The sequence below is a fragment of the Hylaeus anthracinus genome, unplaced genomic scaffold (assembly GCF_026225885.1).
Source record: "Hylaeus anthracinus isolate JK02 unplaced genomic scaffold, UHH_iyHylAnth1.0_haploid 11997, whole genome shotgun sequence".
In the NCBI taxonomy this organism is placed as follows: domain Eukaryota; kingdom Metazoa; phylum Arthropoda; class Insecta; order Hymenoptera; family Colletidae; genus Hylaeus; species Hylaeus anthracinus.
Genome location: NW_026534344.1, coordinates 4,011,451 through 4,025,621, shown reverse-complemented (window position 1 = coordinate 4,025,621; position 14,171 = coordinate 4,011,451). Strand labels below are relative to the sequence as shown.

Below are 14,171 nucleotides of genomic sequence, written 5' to 3'. Positions count from 1 at the left end.
GGAAATAGAGGGTATGATGAACTTACCTTGCCGACCCCGGTGAGCTCTTTGACGCCTATCCTCCGCAGGAGAGCAGATGGCGCGGGAGGCGGTGACCTGAGAAGCAGAGCTGCGTATCCATTTGGGAAGATTGGCTGCTCGTCCGAGCTGATGTTCTCGTCGCCGGAGCGACGTCGACGGTGCGGGCTCGACGAGAGGTTCAACCTTTGGGCTGCTCTGTAAGGTAAAGAAACCGAATTTCAATTCAACCATAACTGAAAAGAAACCTACTCAATGAAAATCTGTTACAATTATCCACCGTGGTAACCTAGCTAGGTAAATTTCAACTAAGCAAACATGGAAACGCATCTCCGTAAATAAAACAACCGCTAAGGTATCCCTTGCTTCTTTTTAACCCAGCAGAGTCCTTGGCGACGGGAAAACCAACAGACAAGGACTCCCGTCGGGCAGCATGCAACCTCGCGTGCATAATATAGTTTTTACAGCGTGAAATCCAATATCAAACTCGGAGACGCGCAAACCCCGGGGGTCCGGGGAACCGCTTAAATCTCACGAGAACGAAGCATACGGTCGTTCGTTGGTTCGTTCGTCTCGAACGCTTCCTGCGATGCCTATCTCGCAGATACGGAACCGACCGTAGGAAAGGGTCGCAGGATTCCGGAAGGTATGTGTCTCGAGGGTGACTGGGTGACATACTCCGCGGGGCAGGCCGGTAATCAGCGAAGGTAATGTGCCGGAACCCCGTGCGCGATAGGGTACCCACGTTTAAAGGGGTGCGCACCGAGGGACGGAGAGAGCGGGAGAAAGAGAGGACGAAGAGGTGTAACAGTGGGACCATCGGGCTCACTTTTTGGCGGGGACGGAGAACGTTCCAGGGGCTCGGTCGCCCTAACTTCTCCAGCCCTCGGGCCTCGTTAACCCACGCTCTGTGAAATTGGAAATACCAACGAGAGAGCGAACCCAGACGGGGGTCTCTCGCTCTCGAGAGAGCGAGCCCTCGTTTCGCGGGCTGCGCGTGCAAGCATTTGCGACCACTGTGTCGGCCTGTTATAAAAAATAGAAAGGGCCGTGGACAGGGAGTGGGGGGACACGCAGGATCGCCTTTAAAGCGGAAGCAAACGATATCGCGCGCGGGGACACAACAGAAATTTCCGCAACGATATCGTTTCTGTAACAAATGTTATTATACCATGTTCGAAGGAAATTGCTTTCGACTTAAAATTGAGGTTTCTGTCATTTATAACGGGGGTAGTAAGCTGAATTAGAAGTTGCATCGGGATTCTGGTAACCCTAGCGACAGTCCTAGAGATACGGGCCGGTTATCAACTGTTCGCCGCCGCAACTTCCGCCCGACATTACGTCCGAATAATCGGCGCCTCTATGGACCACGGCTAATAGTCTCGCGTCAAGATGCCGCTTGCCAGCGAACCGTATTTAGCGGCGTGGCTTCTACAGCAACGGCTCCGGCGCAAGAACGACGCGGTGAAAAAAATAAACCAACTGGCCGAGATAAGGCTTAAAGTGGAACACCGTCTTTAAAGCCGAACAAATTTCCTACCGTGTCGCGACGAATATAACTGACCAATGCTCGCTGTTTCTACTTCCGTCACTCATCGGTGTTCCCGAGTAGAAACGCCAGTAGAATCAGCCAGTCATGATCGGACACAGTAGTCTACAAACCTCTATCCTGTTCTATACCTTGAAATAGCAATTGTCAAAAAATCTATCGATACATGAATGTTTTAACTTAACTAACTTAACTTAACTCGATCAAAAGGCAGACTTCCGAAAAGAACGGCAACGTCCAGTCGGTATAATTGGCAGTACTCGAATGACCAATCGATCGCTCTCGACGGTGGCAGGCCGAATGCGAGAAACTTATTTCACTCGGTCAAATATTTAAACGAGAAAAGTAAGTTGCAAGCGAAGGGGGAGAAGTTCGGATACTTTACGACAGCCAGACGCCAGAGTCAACAGTACGATCGAGAAAATGTAGTTGAGAGAAAGTACTCCCGTCCGTACGTCACTTTTCTTCTTCAGTTTCAAAGTCTACTCGATTAAATCTCTTAATATTTATACCTCCGAGAGGACGAGTCGTATTACCGAGGCGAAGAATCGTCTCGAAATATCTAGAAACCGCGTTACACTCGCTTCCGTGTTCGCTTGCTCGTTCCTTTCGACGTACTAATTCCGAAAAGAATGCCAGAACGCAAAGAGATTGTTTCTTATCGCTAGATTTCTACATGGGACGAATGCACAGGCTCGCGAATACACTTGTTGCGACTACCGGAAGGGTACTTGTTATTCCTAAGGGAAGGAGAGTTTCGAAGAGTATTGTTGACTCATAGAACACGGGGCGACACTTGTAACAACCTCGTACACTGCTCGTACGCGTGAATTGTAATGGAACAGTCTGTTGTCGCGGTAGTAGGAAGACAGACTCTTACCTCCGCGTCTCGCGACAAGGCAAACTTGGGGATGAATAGTTTCGAATTTCGTAATTCATCGTGTTTAGAATTTAATTACGATTCAAACCTTTGCTCACCTTTTGCGAGCGCCCGGAATTGTAGCTACTTCTGAAATAGTGCTTCGTGAATAGACGAGTAAATACATTCGAGATCTGAAAAAGCACGAAAAGTCTTCGAGAGCGAACATGCCGTCAGAAATGAGAACAAAAAAGTTTCCAGGAAAACAGAAGTCGCTTCTTTCGTTTCTAGAAGCACGCCTCCGGGTATCCGAAAACGAAACGAAGGATCCAGGAGACGCAGGTGCACGTCGCGCGGACGCAATCTACGCATCAATCACTAGAAACAGATGCGTACTGGATCCCTCGCGTCCTCAATCTTCGACGAAAGGTCATTTTCCAACGCGCCTATAATCGATATTCGCCAGCGATACCGTCAACCGATATCGAAGCATATCGATGGAAAGTCTCGCATTCGTCAAAGTAAATATCGAAAATTTGTTTCGGAAACAAAGATTAATTCACTTGCAACGATACGATTCGGTTAAACGTACAATATCGAATACGCGATTGTTCCCTTTTGTCGCACGGTCTGTTTCAAACCTAGTATACGGCACCGCACCGTGCAATATTCACTGGCATCGGCGAAATACGGTTCACCGTCGAGCTGTAACGAATGTTGCAAACGGTAAACGAAACAACGATTCCCGTCGAAAACGGAGGTCTCTCGTCGACGAGTTTGCCGCGTTACTTAACGGAGACGACTATCAATTCCGTCGCTTGACAAAGTGAATGAGTTACAAGGTATTAAAACGACAAACGCCATAAAAATGTTGTCGCGTAATCGGATTGCACGACGGCATCGATCATGCGTCGTTGACCGTATCCGACGTTGACGGACTCCGCGAGGGGTCTGTCGTCGTTGCGATCATAAATTTTCCAACTTCCGTCACCTCTTTTTTTCCTCCTCCTTTTTTGATTTTATAACGAAGGTATCGAACATGAACGAGGCAGTCCGTGTAGCGTTCTCGCGCGCTCGTAATTCGCGCGGAAATTACACGCTTAATTCGCGATGTTATTTACGAGCGAGCGGACACTCGTGCCCTCGCCCTCGACCTCCATCTCTCTCTCTCTCTTCCACCCTTGCTTGGCAACTCGCCACGTATCTCGGCTTAATCAAGGAAATTACGGCGCGAAGCGCTTTAAACGTCGGGGGCCGTTAGTAAGGTCGCATATCTCCTGCTCCGACGCGTCTGATACGCGGCAGCCAGGAATTAAAAACTTCGAAAAAGATGCGAACACGCCGGGGTCCCGCCACGGACAAGAATATACTAGGAAAGCCTTTTCTCCAAACTATTTCGATGTTCCCGGACCCAGGTTCCACTTTAAAACGCTCGACGAATGGAACACCCTGTAGCTTCGAAAGCTATTCCAAATCACCCCGTTTAATTCCACATCAATCGCCTATTGCCGCGTATATCTCGCTTCCCTTCCCCCCCGTTTCGAATATTACCGCTGTCTCACTGATTACTGGCCCAGCTCATGTTTATTCATTCGTCACTCGACAATATTAGTTTGCTGGTATCCGACATCGTACACAACGTGACCTAATCTACTTACCGATTGCGAACAACATCACGCCGCGAAATCATCGGAAACGATTTATTCCAGCGTGTTTTCATTCTCGGGATCAAAGTATATAAATTCCTTCCTCAATTTTCCGACCCTCTAATCTCCCACACGCACCGCGAGGTAGCTCGACAAACTTTCCAGTCCTGTTCGTAACCTTTTTCCTCCGGTCTGGTTCTCTTTTTCTCCCGCGAGAATCTCTTTCATACTCTGCGCTATCCAGTTCCCCGGAAACGGAAAGAAAACACCAAGGATTCCGATGGAACGGATGGAGAACATCCGAGAGGATGGAAGTTTGGGATAAACCGCATCTCGACGTCCGCCTCGCGTCGCAAACGACAAATCCTCGTCCCCCGCCTCGACGTTCCTGATTGAATTGCCATAATCGATTCGTGAAAAATCCCGACCACGTATTCACCGGCCTCTCGCATTACCTCTGCTTTCCCTGTGTTTTTTTTCTTCCATTTTCGCCTCTCACCGTTCCATCGTCGCGTCTACGTCCGCACTTCGACCGACCAAGATAATCAAGAGCAACCCCCTCCCCTCCCCCCCCTCCTCCCCATCGTTTCTCTAATCCTGCCCGTCCGCCATCCATCCGCCTTTGCAATTGACAATTTTCACCGCGCCTTGGAATCCTACGCGTCGAAATCTCTCGACGTCAAATGCAGCTCTTACGCTTCTTCTTCGTTCGAGCATTTTCGGATCCCGATTTGTAACCGTATCCGGAAAGAAGAGATTTTCAATCTCCAGGGCGCGGAAATCGAAGGTGATTCGATGAAAGACATTTCTTATTTGTTACGCGCACCGATGTAAAAAACCGAATAACTCGAAGAATAACGTCGTCACCCGGTCCGGTATTCGCCTTTTTAGACCTCGAACGGTATGAAACTTGGTTATAGTGACCCAATTATCAGAATCTGTAAACTGGCAAGCAGTTAAAGTCGTGGAAGCTACTTTCCCTGGGATTCGATAAGTTCTCCGGAAACTCCCATCGACGGACGACCGATTAAAATGCAGGGCGAGTACAGGGGTGACACCTAACCGACCAATGGTATTATATTTTACTCGCGCCAAGCGATGGTCGCATTTGCGCGCGTATCACGTTACCCTCGAAAGTGAAGCGAGTGTTGGGGAACAAACTACATTTGATAAACAACAGGACGAGTAAAAATTCTCGAAAGCCGAATTCAATATCGTTGGGACGTTTGGGGAAACCGCGTATATCGAACCCGTAGAGAGATCACAGCACGTTCCACCGGAACGAAACTCTCCTAGTGTTCCCGCGGTCAGCAACCAGAGTCCGGATGCACTTTTTCCGTGACGCGAAACACGCCACCCGGTAATTCCGCAACGACCATGGAAGCAGCGGGCGTGAGAAGACCGTTTAACTTACATCGTAGTACGTGTGCAGCTCCCGCGTCGTAAATCATACGGGCCGCCGAGAAACGGGCGAAACGGTGCCAGAACAAGCTCTTCGGAGGGACGAAAGGAGAAGGGGTGCCTCAGCTGTTCGTTGCTACCAGCTCTGATTGAATTGCTTCTGCCGTTTTCTCGCGTATAACAAACCGACGGCCTTACACGCTGTCGCTGCTCGACCCTTATAAACTCCAGTTCACGCGTGCCAATTTTTCTTCTCGAAGAAATCGAGCGAGTTCCGACGGGAGGACTATACCGAGACGTTACGCACAGATTTCAATGGAGTTTCGTTGGTAGACGGTGAACGGAAAGGGTCGCGAGCGGTTGAAAAGATTTTCACGAGAATGGAACGCGAATAAATTCTACGTAGACGTAATACTAGGACGAGATTCCGGATCTCCGACCCGTGGTCGAAACTAAACTCGTTTCAGAGGAGCAACAGGGAAATGGAGAACGATGCGCGACGCGGGTCATTTGTATGTTACGCTCGAAGAGGAGAAATCTGCCGACGTTACGGATACGTCAATTGGTTAAGGTAACGTATCGAAGGTAAAGGAAGGAGGCGCCATGTGTCGCGATTTATTTTCCTTACCGCGCTAAAAAAATAAACGTGTCATTTTGCCGGGGTAGTATCGCGACTAGCCGAAAGCCTGTTACCGTGAAGACAATCGCGTCCCGTCGCGGTGGCGTCGTTTGTCATCTGCCGTGGCGCAGGATTCATCGATAAATTCGAGGACGTCGACGGGATTTGCGCAGCGGGCTGCGCTCGAAGAAAAATGAAGCGAAACCGACTTGTGCTCGCGTGTGCGGCAGGACCAGTCAGCCAAAGGCGGAGATTGCGAGCTACAGATGGACCGAACCCCTCGACGGTCCTTCACCGAACCGAGTCTTTGTGATCCTGGCGCAACGCGTTGCGTTTCATCCTGCAGACGCATTACGCTTGAATTGATAAGAACGAAACAGAAAGGAGCGCCGGCCGAGGGAACTGTGAAACGTGTCGGAGGTGGAGAGAGGGTGAGTATCACCCCCGGTCCCTTCGATATACGCACGCATGTATGCAGACGCGAACTCGCCAAATTGATGCACGGAAAGGGGATGAGCACGGCGGCGGCTCCTCGTCCATCAACGGCAGGATGGGTGCGGGGTTGGTTGCAGCGCGCGGGGGTGGCTGGCCAGAGACGACGACGTGATTCGCGGCAAGTGCAATGGAAACCTCGCGTATTTATCGGTCATGGAGAAAAAACCGTGCAACGTTATCGCGGAACACCCGAGCAAAATAATTGCGCGCTCTTCAAACATTTCGTTAACGACGTTTCAATCATTATTGTTAACGGTCCTCTTGCCATTTCTGGTTTATTCTGCGTGTTTAACCCTTAAATTCACCAAGTTTCAAATTTGATACCGGACTTCTAAATCGAATTGTACACTAATATCAAAATTGATACCTGCTCTTTTCGAAATAATTTTTCATTATTTTTCCCTTTATCTGGCTACCGCAATAAATACATTGATATTTTTAAAAATTTATTTTAAAAATCGGGCTTCCAAGGGTTAAACCCAGGATCCCGAAAAAATCGTAGAGGTTAAACGACGACCGATAGCGCAGCTTGCCCTCCGTTAAACTCAATAACAGCAAGGAGAGTAAAAACCGCGCGTGGCGGAGTCGCGAAATGAAACAAGACGGAGCGGAAAAAGAAAGGGGTGGAAAAGCTAAGAGGGGTCCGTAGGAGAAGTAATCCCGGCGGGTCTGTGAAATATAGTTACGCGCATTTGTCGAGTTGACTTTGGGGTGTTGCAGAGCAGCGTGACGGCCGATCGGTTCATTTCACGGAGCATTACACGCGTAATTTTCGAATATTGTCCTGATTTATTCCTCGTATTAAGCAGCGACTTTGGAGTACCCGAACGACTAACTCCGACTCCCGCGAACGGCCATAAATATTCCACGGAGGCGGCGACAACGAAAACGATCGGGAAAGAAAACGCGGGGAGCCGACCCGCGGTGATCCTAGCTGGGCGCGAGCAACCGTGGAAATCTGATTTGTGCTACGGAAAAGTTTGATTGCCGCCGTCGTCGAGGGTGTCTTTCAGACGACGATCCTGGCGATAAGTCCACCGGGTTACGTCGAACAGAAGTATTTGATTTTCTCGCGAAACGTTATCCCGTTACTTATGCATTCGTGAAACTATCGATATTCCGAGGATAATTGGCGGTTCGAAGTATCCTTTGACCAATGTCGCAAATCTTTTTTTTAACAGAGCTCAATCAAGATCCTTCGACCCTTTGTCGCGAGTAATAGCGAGCTAATCCAACCGACCAATTTCACTTCGGCAAATATTTTTGTGAAACTTGTAGTTTCGAAGATATCTGGGGTGCTCATAGCTATTGCCCCGCCCGTTATACTCGCGACGCTAGCAAACAAGCACTCGCAAGTTCTCGCAAAGTTCACGGAAATAGTTATTTGTGCGGGCAGAGTAGTAACCACGTAGAGAGAAATATGAATGACACTTCTACGGAAAAGCTTTCGAGTCGGGAAGAACAAAGTTCCGTTCGCGAGCTCGTTTAACCAAACTTTCCACTGTCTTCGTGAAGTCTGACTCTCCATCAGTAATGCAACCGCAGTTTGGAGAATTATATCTAAACGTTATAGAGAAAAAGTTTGTCCGGCCTTTTCATGTAAAGTTTTACACTGTTTTGGGAAATAAAAACGCGAGACCATCCTCGGTCCAAGTTCGACGAACAAGAGGAACGAACATGGACGGGGTCGAGCGTTGGTAATCGGTGAAAAATATCGAGAAGAAGCATGGATTCCTTGAACAGCGTCGCGGTTATACGGGAACGAGGCATTTATTGCGCGGATTGGATTTTATTGGCGCAATATCGAGTAACTTTCATTTGTCAGCGGTGACGATGCTCGTTGACTGTCGGTTCCCTTCAAAGCGAGCCAGTCACATGTCGGCGGAACGAATAAATTTTCGATAAACCGACGTCGACGGTCGACGATCGCTCCCGATCTCGCTGTCCCGATGACGCGACGGCGCGTATCGAATTTCCGTCGCCGAAATAACGCTGAAATATGCCACGAGCGTGACAGGAACACGTCTGAGCACAGAACGCTTCGAAATAAATCACGTCCCTGCCGGAAGTTTCGGTCGATATCAAGATGTTACCCGACCGATTATCGTTTCTGTGACCCGAAAGCGAAGCGAATCGAAGGATGAGATCGCGCGAACGCGATGGAAGCGGTTCACATAAAATTTATGAACTCGCGGGGAATCAAGCTTCGGTGATCCTATCCAAATACAGCGGATGTTATTTCATTCTTAATCGCGTAACGCGTATATACCTTTTATTTTATATTCCCAACATTTATTTCATTTGCATTTTTAATAGGATAAAACATCAATCGATAATATTTACTCTAAGTTTTTCAGCGTAACACGCGTGTAGAGTATTTCATCGACAACCGAACCGTTCGCCCGACGTGTAAAGAAAAATAGGTGCTTCCAGGTTAGAAATAACAAATTGTAAAACCCAAAGCCGCTTTAAACTCGATTTCACGAATATTCCCGATGGGAGTACGTTTTCGTGGATGGGAGGGTTCGACTGATCCTCGCGTTCAGAGCGCGCACGATTTTCGTCTATCGCGAACGCGTTAACAAGCGAACGCGCGAAGGGAGGAATGCGGCCTCGTAGATCAAGGAAAGCGTCGAAGACTTCGAAATATCGAGGGGTCGGAGTCTGGTTAGCATAATGTCAGCCGGGAGCGACAGCGAGAAAACGTCGGTTGGGGTCAGGTAAGACGGGGGGGGGAATTTCTTAAAAATGTCAGACAGGAGCCATGGCATAGTCACGGGGGAAAAGTCACGCGTTCTACACAAGGTGTCGTAAAATTTCACGTTATCGACAGTCTGGGTAGAGCGACGCGAATGTAAGCCAGAAAATATTCCCGGGAGAGGGGACGGGGATGTTATGGAAAATTTCGTCGGGTATCGATACCTCGAAACACGGTGCAAATTACTTCGTGGTAATCTAAAAAGCTCTAAGAAAGAAACCAGAATATTCTTTGGATTATATAGAACATGGATACATACGCGAACGGTCCAGATGACACGTAAGATTTAATTAATTTCAACGAGCCGAGGGCAAATAGTAAAACATGCTCTTCTTGAACCTCGAAGCGCGCTAAGAACGAAATGAAATGCAGCGTAGAAACCAGGAGCGAAATATTAAATCTAATTCCACGTACAAGTTTGTACAGTTCGAGACTTTCGTTCGTGAAGGAGCAAGCCAACGTTTCGCCAGCGTATCAGGTTATCTTCGTCGCAGATCTGTAGTCGCACGGGTATGGGAATGAATATCTACGATAAAGCTAACTAGCGTGGATGAAACGTTAGAACATTTACCCTAAAGGGCATCGCTTAGCCCTGGAAACCTCTGGACCGTATAGACTGCTGAAACACGATACACGAAATACCCGTGGTTATCAGATTTTCGACAATAATTCAGCCGACTTATATTGGATACATTTTTCCTTGTAAAAGTTCACGGACCGTCCTAAACGGATCTGAAGAATGGTTGACGCGTTATGTCTCGGCTTCAAGGAACGATAAATCGAAGGATGAGACTCTCGCGGTCTGCCATGCGAAGAGAAACCAGTCTCTGTTGGCTCTTTGTTGAAGTTTCCGTTCCCCTCCGTTCTCGTCCTTGCTGACTGATAAACTGCAGGGCGTTACCCGTTAAAGGTTCATTCCCTCGAGCGACGGGCGATTATACCGTTCTACTCGACTGTCCCGTGACGAAATTGTTAACAGGTTCCTAGGATCGCGAACCCTGGCGTCTCGAAAATAAGTCGTACCGACCGAGACGAGCTTAGTTGCTGCACGGTTTCCTTCGGAACGACTTTCATTTATCTCGGTCCCCTTTGTCTCCGAAGTGCACTCATTCCCTGCGCTGTGCGAGAACGAAGACCTGAAGGTCGAGTCCCCGGGATTACGAGGAAGTTAAATATGACGGAACGTTCCGCGGCATGTGACACTAAAGTCGAGATACCTGCCCGATTGCCGCCCCGAGTTTACGGCTCTGGTTCTCTTGCGCGGAAAACGCGCGCGACGTTCGCCCACTGGTCCGTGAAACGCGCAGGGAGTTACGAATACGACGGAAGAGAACCTTAATACATCCGACTCGTTCGCCTTTATCTCCCAGTAATAAACCTCCGTGCACGGGTGCGCATTCCAAGCGCGTGAGACCTCCCTTTCGCCCCGTTCCCTGTGCAGTCCGCGCGTTTTCTTTCCGCTGCTCCGTGCTTGGAATTTCCTTATCAGTTTACTACATAATTTTCCAACCATGTGTAAAATTAAGAATTTCGAAATCTTGGTCGGTAATGAAGAGTAACTTCGGTCAAGATAACCCTTCTATTTCAACCCTTCTCTGGGAATGCACGTTTCGAGCCCGATCGTTTCCTTTTTTCCCCGTCTTCTCTACAGACCGCGTGTTTTCTTCCCTCCGCCCCCTTTCTCTTCTATTCCATCGGCTTAATCTTCCTCCAGTAAATTTGATAAAATGTCACGGCGCGAGACGACACTGCCATTTTTTCCTCACCGCGACCGAGGAAAGCCCGAACACACGCCCACTTTTCCATGCGCAGGCAACTTTATCGTTCTCCGTATCGTCGCGGCGTTATTGAACGCCAACTAAAATGTATTATCCATGAAAGATACTCTGCCGGCACTTTTCCCCCGCACTGTCGCTGTAGCAGAGTATCAAAGCTCGGGAAATTTCGTGTCGTTGCCCATCACCATGGCTCACGACTAATATTTACGGTTCCATCGCGCTTATTGGGAAATATTCAGGCTCCCGCTCGCCTTCCCGATCCAGCGTCTCTCCTTGCTTCTTCTCGGGGCGTCTGTCGCGAAAATTTCTCTCACCGTGAAACATAGCACGATCATCGAGGGGACGCGTACGCGTAGAAAGATAAGAACGAACTTTTTTTCCCTGTCGTTTGTCTAGAATGTCTTTGCATAGAAAGGTTACATTCAGATAGGCAATTACAAATTACCAGAACTTCGGTATCATAAATTGCATCGTTTAGTCGACGAAAACTTACAACCGGCTGCGTATATCCTCTCTTAATACTACCGGGGACCTCGTGTAATATCTCTAATGCTCACACTGGCAAACTGGAACCTGGGACGTCCCCGATAGTACACTTTTCCGTTCCCGTTCTCGTGATCCCTCTCTTTGCTCGCTGGCTTTCGTGCAATTACCTGTCGAGACGCCGTCCATCTCCCGAGAGATCCTAACTAAGGAGTTGGTCGGACAGACTTTACCGGGATCTACTTCACTCGCGCGGCTGGCGCACCTACGATGTAACACGACGCCGCAGCCAGCCAGTAGTATAGACGTGTTGTGGTCAGCCGCGGCCAGCTTCTGAGTAGTTGAGGCCAAATGAAGGCCGACAGGTGCTCGGTCTCGGAACGGACAACGGGGGCCGCTGCCGCCAGAGCTCAACCGGTTCTGACTGATATCGGTTGAACGCCAGCCGGAAACCGTCCGTTTCTTCGTCCAAGGACCCCGACGCACGTCTCTCCTCGCATAAATGCACCGCGGCACGCTTCGCCGATAGAACAAATCCAAACTGCGATCGATTCCTGGCTGGTACGACTCCCTTTAAGATATCGCGACCACGGTTGTGAACCAACAAAAAAGAATGTTGGGAATATAAATGTTAAACGAGTACGAGCCAGGTCTTTCTCTCCGGTTATTGCGCTTTCTCCAGCACCACTGCTCCTCCTCTGTATCGATGAAGCATGGAAGAAACTCTCGAAGCCCGTCCAATTTCGCGTTCGTACGAGATTCCGCGTACGTCCGAGCACCATCGTTGGTCATTTGCCCGATAATTTACGTAGTTTCCGAGCATAATCGAAGATACAACCCCGGTAGACCGTAAATACGCGTTCCTTTATTTAATCTCGACCGTCTCGGTGCCTGTGGCTACGGTTGCTGCGATCGAACGATACAGAATACGCGGAAACCACCCTCCGCAAACGGTAAGCCGCCGTGCCCTCTCATCTTGTTAGATTCTGAAGGCTTCAAAAAAAAAAAAAAAAGAAAACGGAACGTAAGGCAAGAGAGTGGAAGTACCCGTCGAGGTTAAAAAATTTTCTAAAATGTTTCGTTAACTTAAAATGTCAAGTACCGTCACTTCGCTTTGTAGCAGTGTGTCAACTGACCACTCGACAGCAAACGCGCGTACGCGATCTTAATTTGCAAACTATTCGCGTAACCAGTACCGTACGTGACGACAACTGGTTGCAGTGCACGCACCGAGCTGCTCCTCTCCGTTACAGCCGTCCTTCGCTCCCTTCGCTCGTCGAGACCGGCGGTGTTCTGCCTGGACACGCAACGTCTGCGTGCCAGCACTGGAAACTATGCGACTTCAAAAGATATGGTTGAACCCCCCTCGGCTATCAGCCGTCAGCCCGTTTCCATTCGCGTTAATACACGCGAAACACTCCCCCGTGGTCGGTAGCGTTGACGCTAATCGTAAGTTTCAGCTCTACGAGGCGATGCAGGAATCGATACGAATGAGAATCCAGGCTCCGATCACCCGTGAACATCTTCCTATCGCGGGACACCCCACGGTCATCCGGCATTTTTCACGCCTCGACGCTTCGACCGTTGGGTTGCGACGATCGCCAACGAGTCGGTAACATTTTCTTTATACCCGAAAGATATCCACCTCCCTGTGCAACGAAAAAGTTACGGTGTAAAGGATGGAAAGTCTTATAAAATTGGGTGAACTCGGCCGGTTTCACGGTATATCATTTTGACACCGTCGCTCCACCTTGCTGTATTAGGGACGTAGAAGCTTTGAAACTTTACGCCTTACGTGCTGCGCAAATTAATTGCAGGCCAGACCTTTGGCCGGGAGATTTAATAAAAGTAAACTTGGATCCTCGTCGCGAGGAAGATCCGTGACACAGTTCACCCCGCTTCCGGGAACCTCGCAAAGTACAAGCGTAAAAGATTAAAAAGTTTTCCGTCCTGCTACAAACATCGTACGCCTGTCAACGTGGCACATGAATTTATGGAGTCGAGACAAACGAAGAAAGTAGATGGATCGTTCGCGATATTCTCTAGGACGGTATCCCTAAAAAAAAAAAGAAGGGCAGTTGTTGGACCAGAGAGTAACGACGATGGATGGAGACGGAGAAAGTGGTTGAAAGCCCTTAAAATCCACGGCGCTGAGTCTACAACCGACCGCGACGATGCACATTCAACCGTTAAAGGGCTAAACGTCCAAATTTTCCAGACAAAGTAAGCTTCCCGTTTGGAATATCTGGCTGCGACTACGATACCATCGCGGGATCAAAAGCGAGACCGTCTAGCGGAAGTTCTATCGGCTTCCAGAAATGCACGCCGCCGCGGAGGATCGAAGAACGTCCGAGTTCCGTGCCGACACGCAAATATAGGAACGAGCGTCTGTATACACGAAGCAATAGCGAACTTGTGGCGAAGACGAGCATCAGCTAGCGAGCAAGCACAGACAGCCTTCCAGCTGTCCATACGCAGCGCGGAACGTCGGAACGGAAACCAATCCCAGCGAGCAGCGAGCCTCGACTTCTTGCGGAAGATCCCCTCTGACTTCTCCTTCCCGCC

General features: G+C 49.1%; 1 protein-coding gene across 1 annotated transcript in view; it reads right to left on the bottom strand.

Moving 5' to 3' along the window:
* Positions 1–14,171, bottom strand: part of LOC128889317 (uncharacterized) — a 257,458-nt gene that overhangs the window by 93,062 nt on the left and 150,225 nt on the right. Inside the window, exon 6 of the mRNA XM_054146857.1 lies at positions 27–216. Coding sequence (XP_054002832.1) covers positions 27–216 — 190 coding nt within the window. The remainder of the gene's footprint in view (positions 1–26; positions 217–14,171) is intronic.